Below are 14,165 nucleotides of genomic sequence, written 5' to 3'. Positions count from 1 at the left end.
CCTTTCACAACCCGGGGATCACGACCTGAGCTGGTATCAGGGGCCTGCTGTTCAACCCACTGACCCACCCAGGCACCCCATATTGAGCCACTATTAATAAAAGATATGTTAAGTTCTTTTCTCTTTTATTTTAACTTGTAAGGGGGAAAAAAAACCACAACTCTTTGGAAACATCTGTTTTCAGCTTCTACATTTTACTACCAAAAATTATAGGTAGAATAAGTTTTGTTGGTATTTTAATTCATACTTACAGCATATGTAAAGGTGATGTCATAATCTAGAACTCTTGGTTAATGATCATGTGGTTTTGATTTTAAAAGCTATGTATTTTAAGTTTCATTGGCATCATGTGTGAAATTTTGGATTTTTATTTGTCTGCTTTCCTGGTATTATTGTGCCATCTGGTGGAAATTCATGTCCTTCACTGCGTGTCTAAAATCTAGATGAACTGCAAGATACATTTTTAACATACTAAGAAAAAAGTAGTTTGGAAAGTTTGATCTTCTTGATGGACTTGGAATTCTTTAGAACAATGATTGTCTAAATGATTGTTCCTGTTTAGGAACAAGAGTTTAGGACAGAGTTCTTAGTGAAGGCTTAGTAGATGTCTTAAAATTATGAACTACTGAAAGTTAAAACCTGTTTTTGTTTCAACAAGAAACACCCTGCATTTATTTTCTTTATCATTGAAATCTTAATCAAAACATATTACATTTCCATCAGTTAATATTAAGATAATTGTTGCTACGTGGATCTTGTCAGAATCCCTTTTTCCCCTCCCATGAATTCTTTATTGTACATCTTCTCTCCAGGCCTAACATAGTGGAGTTTATGTGTTATTTACACATTCCAGGTTTATTTTGAAGTCACAGAAGAACAACACAGTAGGTAATAAATACTAATGAAATGGTGAAGGAAAGCCATGTGCTACCTTGAAAATAGCCTAAAAAAAAAGTTAGACTTTTATCATTTGAAGACTCTATACCAGATGACAAGATAAGCTCTAATTTGTGCTTTTTTGGGTAAAAATAAGATGTAGGATTTTTTTTTCAAGATTTTTATTTTTAAGTAATCTCCACACCCAGCATTGGGGCTCAAAACTCAAAACTCTGAGACCAAGAGTCACGCTCTTTACTAACTGAGCCAGCTGGGTGCCCTGGGATTTCATCACTTGGAGAGTTGGCAGTCTCTTTTCTTGTTATTAAGTATGAAAAGATGCCTTCCTTATCCTTTGTAGTGTTTAACATACACATTTTTAGTAGGACTTGAGAAACATTTTAGTCTTGGAGTTGTACGTTCTGCATAATTAAACTGGAATATGAACTCGATGTTGTCTTCGGAATACAAATTTATAATAAAGAGTATTAAGAATTCTCTAACCACAGGGGTGCCTGGGTGCCTCAGTTGGTTAAGTGTTTGACTTTGGCTCAGGTCATGATCTCGGGGTGCTGAGATTGAGCCCTGCGTGCTCCCTGCTCAGGAGTTTGCTTGTCCCTCTCTCTCTCCCTTAGCTGCTCCTCTTGCTCCTGTTGTCTCTCTGTCTCTCTCTCAAAGAAATAAATAAAATCTTTAAAAAAAGAAAAAAGAATCATTTAACCATGGAGAGGGTGTTATTCGGAATTATAAGATTAAGCCATTCAAGCATACAATAGCTTTGTAAAGTCACGGATATTATATAATATTTTCATCTTCTCATTATTCTTTCTTAGTTGCTGATGTGTAGTCACGATGAGCGGATTGGGAGAAAGCTCCTTGGATCCACTGGCCCCTGATTCACGAAAACGCAAATTGCCATGTGATACTCCAGGACAAGGGTAGGCAGTGTATTTCCTGATGCTTCACCAAAGGCTCCTCCCCCTACTGTTATATTTTTGCTTAAAGATAGCATTTCAGCTTTCTGTTATTTATATTCTCTGGTTAAATTTTTCTTTTTTTGTCTTTGCTTAAATTATATGATTTCGCTTTGTAGTAAGTAGTGTGGCATAGTGATCAGATGGACATCCTTATGATGCAATAGAAATTTTGTTGCTGATTCAGATAGAAGCAAGAATCTTATACTAACACCTTTGATACAGCGTGAAGCATTTCTCAGTGGAGGAGGTAGGTAGGAGTTAGGAATAGATAATTGATATTATCCAAGTAAGACTCTTCAAATTCCTGTAAGAAAATGTAAGTTGGTATTTTGACATTTGTGGGGTTTCATCATTCTTTTACTGAATGAAGTTTGAAGTTTAAAAAATGGAAATCAGGTATTTCATTTTATGCAGTGATACTCTAGCCTTTTTAGTATTTGTCAAGGCCAATATGATTTGAGTTTTAATGTGATTGTTGCAGAGTAAAAAATGATCTGTAAACCATAAAACCCTGTCATTAATAAGTAGCTAACACGGTTTTCCTTATTCTTTGTTGTTTTACTGTCTCTGTGAGGTAAAGACTATGTATCCTCATATTCCCGATGAAGATACCAAGGCCACCAGGCTAACAAAAAGGTTGAATTGAAATTTAGGTTTGCCTGAATTTCTACTCTATTCTACTACTTCTCCAAGACAAGGTTTTGATGGTTTCTTTTGGCTGAATTCAGTTTGTTTAGATGTGAAAGTAGTGGTGCTGTGTACTTGTTCTGCTCACTGCTCTTGTGTGATAGGTGTATTCATGACCCCCCCCCCCCCCCCTTCTCTCTCAGTCTTACCTGCAGTGGTGAAAAGTGGAGACGGGAGCAGGAGAGTAAATATATTGAAGAATTGGCTGAACTGATATCTGCTAATCTTAGCGATATTGACAATTTCAATGTCAAACCAGATAAATGTGCAATTTTAAAGGAAACAGTAAGACAGATACGTCAAATAAAAGAGCAAGGTAATACAAAGTAAGAAAAACACTCAAGTATTTTCAGAAGGAAACTTGTCAACTGTGTTTACATTTGTCTTTTGGCTTCCTTGTTGCTCATGTACGGACTGCTGCTAATTGAACCTAGCCTGTGGGACTGGACAAATGAGTTGACCAGCTGTACTCTTCGAGAAACAGTTAATAGAGAAGTAGATAGAGGCCTGTGTTCTCACCTAGTCACGTGTTAGCTTCCTTTCAGGAAGCCGTGGATAGTACATGTAGTAGTGAAAAAAAATTGAGGGTAGCTTCTGCCCTCCTGGGTAAATCTTAAGTTTTAACATTTAAAAATTATAGCATTGTTTTCTTATCATGAAATGTTACATATGTGCATATATATGCTCCATGTGTGTCTTTGTTCTGGGCACTGTGTGAAGGTGAAATTGACCTATAGCTGATAAGCATATGCTATTTGTAGTACTGCCTTGTATCTTTTCAGGAAAAGCTATTTCCAGTGATGATGATGTTCAGAAAGCTGATGTATCCTCTACAGGACAGGGAGTTATTGATAAAGACTCCTTAGGGCCACTTTTACTTCAGGCAAGTATATTATACTTTTTTGAGGAATTTTTAAGACTTAAAAATACACTTTTGTAATGTACTTAAAAATTATTTTGTAAGTTGTTTCCTTAAATAGTGTTGATTCACCTGTAGCACCTACAGCATGTTTCTCTTACTTCAAAGCAGGAGTTGGGAACAGGGAGGCTCTTTATAAAGTGTACCTATTAATTTTTCTTTGTTGTTTCAACTAGTTTACTCCAACTGCTCTTTAGTTGATTAACTTAGTTCTTCTTTGGGAGTAGTATAGTGCCTAAAGCTTGACTTGGTATCAAGTGGAAAAAAAGTATGTGCTAAGGATGATTTTCTTATTTTTTGAAGCTCCTTTCAAGATATAATTCTTCAAAAATTAGATTATAATTAGAATATAATGAGATTATAATTAGATTATAATTCTTCAAAAATTCAGATTTTATGTTGACTGTAGTTCTTTTTCCCCCAATTCTTTTTATTTTTTATAAAGCCCTATAGTATTTGTGTTGATGTTAATAGGAATGGTAACTGGTCGCTGATAATTGTGGTGGTTGTTAGATCAACAGTAGTTTTAAAATTTCTGTTTAGTACTTTAAGTCTGGTGTCTTAATTGGCTAAGGCTGCCATAACAAAATACAACAGATTGGGTGGCTGTTTCTTTCTTTTTTAAGAGTGGGAGAGTGGGGGAGAGGCAGAGGGTGAGGAAGAGAGAGACAATCTTAAGCAGGTATGGATCCTGATGCGGGGCTAGATCTTACGACCTTGAGATCATGACCTGAGCTGAAATCAAGAGTTGGACATTTAACTGACTGAGCCACCAAGGCACTCTCAGGAATTTATTTCTTAAAGTTCTGGAGGGTGGAAGTCTCCAATGTCAAGTGTTGGCAGGCTTGGTATCCCTCCTGAGACCTCTTTCCTTGGCGTGTCGGTGGTTGCCTTTTCCGTATATCTTCATAGGATCTGTGTATGTGCATCCCTGGTGTCTCTTTTGTTACATATGAACATCAATCCTGTCGGATTAGAGCCCTGTTTGTATGAAGGTTAGGGCTTCAACATGTGAGTTTTGGTGGGGATACAGTTCAGGCCATAATAGCTAATATTAACATATCCCACTTTAGGCATTGGATGGTTTCCTGTTTGTGGTGAATCGTGATGGAAACATTGTATTTGTGTCAGAGAATGTCACACAATATCTGCAGTATAAGCAAGAAGACCTGGTTAATACAAGTGTCTACAATATCTTGCATGAAGAAGACAGAAAGGATTTCCTTAAAAACTTACCAAAATCTACAGGTAGCCTTTTAATGTGCATTTTCTAAATAAGCTAAAAAATTATTTTCTTGACAGTTTCTTAGAAAATTGAACCCACATTTTGGGAGGCAGAGTGATCATACTTGTGCAGAAGGGCAGGTCATTAACAACAAAACTTTCAAAGATGACTTGGTGAATTTGGAATTTGGTACACATTTCATTGGGCCAGATATACAGCAAATTACAAAATGGTGAGATTTCTGTTGAAATGGAGATCATTCCAGTATTATTATATATTTTGCCATTGCAAAATGTCTGTGTAGAAATTACTGTAGAAAACATAGTAATGAGAAAGTACAGCTTAAATTTTGATGGTAGTCATAGACTGAATTGCCAGCTTTTTAAAAACTTTTCCTTTTGTTTTCCATAGTTAATGGAGTTGCCTGGACAAACGAGACCCAGAGACAAAAAAGCCATACGTTTAATTGCCGTATGTTGATGAAAACACCTCATGATATTCTGGAAGACATAAACACTGGTCCTGAAATGCGCCAGAGATATGAAACAATGCAGTGCTTTGCCCTGTCTCAGCCACGAGCCATGATGGAGGAAGGGGAAGGTAAGATTCACCACATGTTTGAGATTCTGTCAAACAGTGGCCACATTTCTAGTTCTGTGATTTCCATTGTCGTATTCGTTCACTGAATTCCACATCCTTACTTGCCTGTTGAATACACTTGTCCTCCCATCCAAGTACTGACCAGGCCCGACCCTGCTTAGCTTCCGAGATCAGACGAGATCGGGCGCGTTCAGGGTGGTATGGCCGTAGACTGAATACACTTGTCCTAAAGTTAAATATAATCCTTACCTGGTTAAATTTTTATTGTAGATTTGCAATCCTGTATGATCTGTGTAGCACGCCGCATTACTACAGGAGAAAGAGCGTTTCCTTCAAACCCTGAGAGCTTTATTACTAGACATGATCTTTCAGGTAAACACTTGGTATATGTGTGTGTATACATTTTGTTCATTGGTGAGTTTTTATAAAAGTTTACTATTTCTACAGCCTGCACTATCATGTAAGTTCCTCTGTCCCTGTAATGAATGCTTTGCATGGATTACTCCTTATGTTTCTTATGCAGCTCTGAGATTCACTGAGACCCCTGGCATTTGTGGTGGGTATATTTGAGATATAAAATCCCTCAAATAAATAAAAAATAAATGTAGAGGCACCTAGCTCTCTCTCCAAATAACATTTCAAATCAGAAGTTATTATTTCTTTCTCTAACTTGAAACCCATTTTTCATAAATAAGTTTTCAAAAATATAGGTAATTTAATGAGAATTCCTGGGAGTAATTCTTAATATCAGCATGAGCTTCAATTAAAAAAATTTTTTAAAAATTATTTATTTATTAGAGAGAGTTCAGGTGGAGCAGCGGAGGGAGAGGGAGAAGCAGGCTCCCCACTGAGCAGGGAGCCCAACATGGGGCTCGATCCAGGAGCCCAGGATCATGACTTGAGCTGAAGATAGAGGCTTAACTGACTGAGCCACTGAGGTGCCCCAAACTTCAATCTTGGTCTGCCCTTTTTTGGCTATGGGAATAAGGAATTAAAGCCAATATAAGTGATAAGGCACAATATAAAGTTAAATGCGGTGGCATTATTCTCTGTGTTTACCTTCAGGGTAACTCTTGTGATCATCTAACCCTGAATGGTGAAGCCATGGTGTGTCTTCCAAGTGCCGTCTCAGAGATGGGGAACTAGGCCTGGTGATAGATATGTTGGGTTACTTGTCCAAGATCCTGGCTAATAAAGAATTTGTAGCTGGGTCTCCCCGATGTTGACGTCTATGCTGTTTGTTTTTGTCCACCAGGTGGACCTGCAATAAGTAATTTGATAAAATGGAGTAGGTTTAAAATATCTAACATATCTCTAGCTATTTTTGAGATAAATAAATAAATAAATATATATATATATATTATGTACACATACATATATAACAATATTTTACTGTTAAAAAGCTATTTTTGTAGTTACCATTTTATGTCAGGGTCAGTTACCCATCTTGAGGCTGCATGAGATTAATTTTCACAGATGAAACAATAGCAAAAACGGTCTTTGTATTCTTAATTTAATCTGTTAAATATTTAAATAAAAATTTAAACTGATAAATATTTCTTATTGGAAAAACTTTTTTCTTTATTTACTTGAGATATGGAAACCCGCTAAGAGGAATTTTTGCCTTCTGGAGTGGTTCTTTCTCTGTATATGTTATGACTTGGCAGACTAAGTTTTCTCCCCAAATAGTAATATTCCACATTTTATAATAGAAAATACTAAATGGAAAAAAAAGAAGAGAATACTAAATAGAACATCTTTACTCAAGTAGTTTAGTGACTAGAACCTTTAAAATTTAATCTTATTAATGTTTTCTTTTATTATAAAAGCAATATATATATACACATTATAGAACTTAGAAATTACCAACCAGGAAAAATCAAATAGTTTCATCTGGGTCCCATCTGAGAGCTATCTTACCATAGCTGGTATTTCTCACTTGCTGCCTGTTCTTTCGTAGGAGGTTTGTTGCACTCAGCACAGTACTTTTTTTGGAGAGGTTTTATTCTCTGTCCCTGATGTAAATTTTTTCTGAGCATCTCTTTTGTGCTCGTCATCTGGCTCTTGGAGTTAAGCTCAGGGAAGGTGGTTGAGGACAGAACATCCTTATTCTGGGCACAGTGCATAAGCATTTACTCTTCCTGGAATGCATTTGCCCCTTCTTTGTAGGTCCCCCTGCCAAGGTGTTTTTTTGTTTTTTCAAAAATATCATTAAAGGTCTGAATTTTAAACAGATTCTTAGACTGGGGGCTCTGTCTGTCAGCTCATCCACCATTAGTGGCCTTTGTCATCCCCAGTAGCATTTCTATTTTCATTTTTACCATTTATTTATTTATTTATTTCTTAAAAATATTATTTATTTATTTATTTGACAGAGAGAGAGAGAAAGAGAGAGAGAGATCGATCACAAGTAGGCAGAGAGAGAGGGAAGCAGACTCCCTAGATCGCAGGACCCTGAGGTTATGACCTGAGCCGAAAGCAGAGGCTTTAACCCACTGAGCCACCCAGGTGCCCCCTATTTTTATTTATTTATTTTAAAGATTTTATTTATTTATTTGACAAGGATCACAAGTAGGCAGAGAGGCAGGCAGAGAGAGAGGGGAAAGCAGGCTCCCCGTCGAGCAGAGAACCCAGCATGGGGCTCGATCCCGGGACCCTGAGATCATGACTTCAGCCAAAGGCAGAGGCTTAACCCACTGAGTCACCCAGGCGCCCCCACAGTAGCATTTTTAGAACTCTCTTTTACCATGTGAAGCTTTATGAGTTTCCCCAACCCAAACCTGACTTTCTTCAGTATTTTTACTTTTTTGACAAACACATCGTGGAGAGGATAAATAGATCAGGAGATATAACTAATGAATCATTGAACACTACATCAAAAACTAACTGAACATCATAAAAAATAGATTAGGAAAGATATAGAAAAGACTTTCCAGTCAGACTTTCCAGTCAAATTATTGACTACTTTTTTTTTTTTTTAAAGATTTTATTTATTTATTTATTTATTTATTTGACAGAGAGAGAGAGATCACAAGTAGGCAGAGAGGCAGGCAGAGAGAGAGAGAGGAGGAAGCAGGCTCCCTGCTGAGCGGAGAGCCCGATGCGGGACTCGATCCCAGGATCCTGAGATCATGACCTGAGCCGAAGGCAGCGGCTTAACCCACTGAGCCACCCAGGTGCCCTTGACTACTTCTTTTAAGTCATTTGTTTGCCTGGTGGGTCAGGATGTTTCATCACCTTCCTGATTCGGTGGACCCTGTTGGTTCTGAGCACAAGAGGTCGTGTGGATGTAGGTATTGTGTTTTTTTTTAGTAAGTCCTGTGCAGAACAGACAAAAACAATCAGTGAGTTTTGGCAGCAACATGAGCTTTCAATCATAGACTGACATTTTGTGACAAGGGAGCATATTTTGTTGTGGATAACCATGTCCTGAATGTTGATCACAGTTTTTGCCCAGGACATCCTCAGTAATTATTTTGAATTTTTAAAATGTTACTTCAACGTTTTGCAAATCAGCAAGGCTTGCTTCAAAAGCACCACTCTTGAGGCCATCAGAGGCATTTTAGTCCTTTTGACAAAGTTCTTATGACTCTTTCTTGAATATTCCTTATATGGAACATAGCTAGTGCTTTCTCCTCATACCACTCTTTTCTTTGACAATGGGTCAACTACTTTCTTCTTGGCTCCTTTTTAAAAAAAATTGTAAATTTTATTACTATTAATATTTTGTTTTATTGAGAGAGAATCTTAAGCAGGCTCCACACCCAGCATAAAGCCTAGTGCTAGGCTTGATCTCATGACCCTGAGATCATGACCTGAACCAAAATCAAGTTGGACATTTAACAGACTGAGCCACCCAGGGGCCCCTCTTCTTTGCTCCTTTTTGACACTTTTTGTAGGTGTTTATTCTTGCCATCTTGCCCTGGTACTGCTCAGAAAGTGTGGCAAGGCCTAGTTGTCCTTTTTTTTTTTAAGGACCATCTTAGTGAAACCTGTAATTTTATAACATGTTTGAATTGTATAAATTTTGTCTCTAGTGTATTTGGTATTAAGCAAAAGTCAGACACTTCCAGAATTAAAGAAATGAGTATTTGGTTAACCTTTCTGGTTTAGATTTTAAGTGTCCAAAAATGCAGTCACCTCTCGGATGGAAAGAATTGTTCCTGCTAGCTGTGTAGGCAGGTATTTTCATAGTTGCAGAGACAGAATATCCTCAGATGAAAAATTTCAGTGGTAGGTGGTGGTCTTCTTGAAGTGAAAATGAACCCAAGGTTATCTGGATACGTCATACTCTGTACATTCAGAAAGTGAAAGGAGTTTTGTGATACTCTCTTATGTTTTGTACAGCAGAACATTTAATGTAAGAGTTTCCTGTAGGACCATGTCCTTGAAGAGTTCTGGATATAGCAGAGAAGGTGGAGCAAAGATTTAGTGTTTTTATTTTATTCTTCAGTGCAAACCCGTGCAGTGTGCAACCAGTAAATACTCATGGGTTGGATTTAAATCTCGATCTTCTGTTTAATAGGAAAAGTTGTCAACATAGATACAAATTCACTGAGATCCTCCATGAGACCCGGCTTTGAAGATATAATCCGAAGGTGTATCCAGAGATTTTTTAGTCTTAATGATGGTCAGTCGTGGTCTCAGAAACGTCACTATCAAGAAGGTAAAGAATTTTGAGTTTGATTCTTGGTCTTTTTTGTTGTGTTTGTATACTATAAAGCATTAAGTGTATTCATAGTTGTTTTTGTGTGTGGGGTAGGAAAGTGATTCTTGAGCATTTTTCTTTTACCATGCTTGTAATTTTGGTGCAGGTCCAGTATTTTCACTGGATTGAGAAAATGTGGCACTTAAAGTACATTTCCTTTCCCTCCTCTCTTACACGTATCTGTTTTTCCAATTGTAGTCACTAGTGATGGTGTATTTTTCCCAACAGCTTATATCCATGGCCATGCCGAAACCCCAGTGTATCGGTTCTCGTTGGCTGATGGAACCATAGTGTCGGCACAAACCAAAAGCAAACTCTTCCGAAATCCTGTCACAAATGATCGGCATGGCTTTGTTTCGACTCACTTTCTTCAGAGGTAATGATCGTTTGCTGTGTCCTCACATTAAATGCAGCAGTGTTCTCAAGATGCTTTATTATCAATCTACAGAGATTTAACGGGAAAAAGCAGAGATGTTGGGTTTGCTGAAGTGAGTTTAGATTCCTGGATAGTGAAATGATCTATTATCTTGTGATCATTGGGAGAGTATGTATATGTGTGTGTGTATACACACACACACACACACACACACTTTACTATTTTGATATACATGCTGCCAAAGCGAGCACATATTTTTAAGGTTATATTATTATGTGAAAATGAGGATTTGTTCATTAAATACTCCCTGGAAAAGCTGGGGAATGGGAAGGCTTGTGAATAAAAGAACATAAAAAATCTGACTACCTCTGTTACGTTTTATTTCTGATGATATGTTTATGTTGCTTCTAACGATTGAATTTGAAATTTGAAAGACTTTAAGAAAAAAGATATGTTGCTCTTGCTAATGGTAAATGAGCAGCACATGGAAGAGCAGACTATTCATGCATTAAATATCTTGAGTAATTTGCAGTCCCCTCCAGGTTAGTCCCTACGGGTGTGGCAACTGTAGTAAACCCTGCTGTGATGCCAGCTACCATAGTTGTTGGCCCTTGTGCTCGTGGTCAATCATTTAGATTCTGTGGCATATTAAAAAATATATTACTGGGTTCATAACTGATTAATACTTAGATTGGGACTGACACTGAGTATTGGAATGGAGCCTAGGAGTTAAGCTCCTGGGCACTTACTTCATCATTTAAAAAAAAAAAAGTGCTTTAATGCATGCCTGTAATATTTTAGTGAAAGTTTGTCTTCTTTCTTCGTAGGGAACAGAATGGGTATAGACAAAACACGAATCCTGTCGGACCAGGGATTAGACCTCCAGCAGCTGGATGCAATAGTTCAGTAGGCAGCATGAGCATGTCGCCAAACCAAGGTTTACAGATGCTGAGCAACAGGACCTATGGCTTGGCTGACCCCAGCAGCATAGGGCCAATGAGTGGGGCTAGGTATGGGCCCTCGAATCCCATAGCTTCAATGAACCCTGGGGCAGGCATGCAGTCACCATCTTCCTACCAGAACAGCAACTATGGTCTCAACATGAGTAGTCCCCCACATGGGAGCCCTGGCCTTGGTTCCAACCAGCAGAACATCATGATATCTCCTCGTAACCGTGGGAGTCCAAAGATGGCCTCACACCAGTTTTCTCCTGTTGCAGGTACTGTTGTTGGCATTTCCTTTTCTTTATTTTTTTCTTCCTCAGTAGTTCTTCTCTTCTTCTGTTACAATCCTTGTGAAGTTAGTTCAATTTAAGGTTAACTTTTAGAGAGTTCAGTGGCATTTTGTTACAGCATCCAATAGTCTAATTCTTTCCTTTATTTCTCTCCCAATCCAGGTGTGCACTCTCCCATGGGATCTTCTGGTAATACTGGGAGCCACAGCTTTTCTAGCAGCTCTCTGAGTGCTCTGCAAGCTATCAGTGAGGGAGTGGGGACTTCTCTTTTATCCACTCTGTCTTCACCAGGCCCCAAATTGGATCACTCTCCCAATATGAATATGAGCCAGCCAAATAAAGTGAACAGTCAGGATTCTAAGAGTCCCCTGGGCTTGTATTGTGACCAGAATCCAGTGGAGAGTTCAATGTGTCAGTCAAATAGCAGGGATCACCTCAGTGACAAAGACAGTAAGGAGAGCACTGTCGAAGGGTCAGAGAATCAGAGGGGTCCTTTGGAAAGCAAAGGTCATAAAAAATTACTGCAATTACTTACCTGTTCTTCTGATGACCGGGGCCATTCCTCCTTGACCAACTCCCCCTTGGATTCAAGTTGTAAAGACTCTTCCATTAATGTCACCAGCCCCTCTGGGGTCTCTTCCTCAACCTCTGGAGGAGTGTCCTCCACATCGAATATGCACGGGTCCCTGCTGCAGGAGAAGCACCGGATTCTGCACAAGTTGCTGCAGGATGGGAATTCACCTGCGGATGTGGCCAAGATCACCGCAGAGGCCACTGGGAAGGACACCAGTAGTACGGCGTCCTGTGTGGAAGGGAGTGTCAAGCAGGAGCAACTGAGTCCTAAGAAGAAGGAAAATAACGCACTTCTTAGGTACCTGCTGGACAGGGATGATCCTAGTGACACACTCTCCAAAGAACTGCAGCCTAAAGTGGAAGGAGTGGACGGTAAACTGAGTCAGTGCAGCAGCTCCGCCATCCCGAGCTCGAGTCAAGAGAAGGACTCTAAAATTAAGACAGAAACAAATGAAGAGGTAACTTGTTCTTTCTCTCTTCCAGCTCAGTCATTGTGTTTCATCACTGCATTTCGGTGTTGGAAAGACCATGTGTTACATGCAGAATCTTGTCTTCTGTTTTAGGTTTATGTAATGGAATTTACTCTAGAGCTGTCATTTCTTTATAATATTTTGGGAATCTGTAAGGTGTATTATGATGGAGTTTGGAAATACGAGATGTGTGTGTTTTAAAATGTGACTCTGACTAGAACCAGTTGGTAGCCAGTTTGAAAATTTTCATGGAGGTTTTTATTGTCGGAATGAGCATATTGGGTCTTTTAAAGGGGTAGTAGAAAGAAACGGAAAAAAACTGTATTAAGTAACAGAATTTGATTTGTGCCTACAGTCAAGTTTCCTTCTGTATGTGATCTCATTCTGTATAAGGGTTTCCCAAACTCTGCTTGAGGAACACTCTTCCAGGAGACTTCATTATACATCTGAGAAAATTAGTCTTGGGGAGGTCTTACTGTTAGGATATCTGTTTGATTTTGTTTAACATAGTGCTCTCCAAATTTGTGGACCAAGACTCCTTTTTGAAACATGCCTGCGAATCTCTTATTGAACGTCTGCTTGTTGCCTTTATTATTACTTACACTTGTTTTCCAAAGGTAGGTGTAGAGGCAGACGACTTTGTCAGCTAATGATCCTGAGTAACATTAACTGGAAAATATTTTACAGCTTGAGAATTAAAGTTCTAGTGCAGATTTTAAAAATGCCCCTTCAAAAGCACTTCCAAACCCAGAGAATTTATTTCAATATGCTGATGTATAAATTTCAAGGATGAAAACTTAGGGTAAGGGTCTTAAGAATCCAGACTTTAAGTTGGGTATTATCACTTTAGGTTAACTATTGTATTTTACTTATTTCCACTTAATTTGTGTTCTTCTGATGAATAGGTTTATACCTTTGTATATCTAGTAATGTTAATTAAAAAGAAATAAAAATTAACACTGGTTAATTAATTTTTCCCCCCCCAGGGATCTGGAGACTTGGATAATCTAGATGCTATTCTTGGTGATCTGACTAGTTCTGACTTTTATAATAATTCCATATCCACAAATGGTAGTAATCTGGGAACCAAGCAACAGATGTTTCAAGGAACTAATTCTCTGGGTAAGAAAGAACTAGGTTTTATTCTTGCTGCCTTTTAAAAGTTTCTGCACCACCCCAATGTTTATAGCAGCAAAGTCCAGAATAGCCAAACTATGGAAAGAGCCTGGATGTCCATCAACATGCAGGAGAAGAATGGATAAAGAAGATGTGGTGTGTGTGTGTGTGTGTATATATATATATATCTATATATATATATATACACACAATGGAATATTATGCAGCTGTCAACCCCCCCACCCCCCAAAATCCTGCCATTTGCAATGACGTGGACGGAACTAGAGGGTATTATGCTAAGAGAAATCAGTCAGTCTAAGACGGACAGTTAGCATATGATCTCACTGATTTGAGGAATTTGAGAAACAAGACAGGATCATAGGGGAAGGGAGGGGAAAAAAATG

At 38.4% G+C, this 14,165-nt stretch overlaps 1 protein-coding gene across 7 annotated transcripts in view; it reads left to right on the top strand.

Annotated features, from left to right (window-relative positions):
* The window catches only part of NCOA3 (nuclear receptor coactivator 3), a 140,024-nt gene that overhangs the window by 104,916 nt on the left and 20,943 nt on the right, over window positions 1-14,165 (top strand). For 6 of the 7 annotated variants that reach the window (XM_032350419.1, XM_032350418.1, XM_032350420.1 and 3 more), the window contains 11 exons: window positions 1,710-1,814; window positions 2,684-2,856; window positions 3,323-3,423; window positions 4,533-4,707; window positions 5,096-5,284; window positions 5,555-5,656; window positions 9,810-9,950; window positions 10,221-10,368; window positions 11,196-11,587; window positions 11,765-12,633; window positions 13,632-13,767. In XM_032350419.1, the coding sequence (XP_032206310.1) occupies window positions 1,729-1,814; window positions 2,684-2,856; window positions 3,323-3,423; window positions 4,533-4,707; window positions 5,096-5,284; window positions 5,555-5,656; window positions 9,810-9,950; window positions 10,221-10,368; window positions 11,196-11,587; window positions 11,765-12,633; window positions 13,632-13,767 (2,512 nt within the window). In that variant the 5' untranslated portion in view covers window positions 1,710-1,728. Of the gene's footprint in view, window positions 1-1,709; window positions 1,815-2,683; window positions 2,857-3,322; window positions 3,424-4,532; window positions 4,708-4,766; window positions 4,917-5,095; window positions 5,285-5,554; window positions 5,657-9,809; window positions 9,951-10,220; window positions 10,369-11,195; window positions 11,588-11,764; window positions 12,634-13,631; window positions 13,768-14,165 lie in introns of those variants that run through there. The other variant, XM_032350421.1, reaches the window with a different exon arrangement.

The sequence above is a fragment of the Mustela erminea genome, chromosome 7 (assembly GCF_009829155.1).
Source record: "Mustela erminea isolate mMusErm1 chromosome 7, mMusErm1.Pri, whole genome shotgun sequence".
Lineage (NCBI taxonomy): Eukaryota > Metazoa > Chordata > Mammalia > Carnivora > Mustelidae > Mustela > Mustela erminea.
Note: the sequence above shows the minus strand (reverse complement) of the source record. Positions and strands in the feature narration are given on the sequence as shown.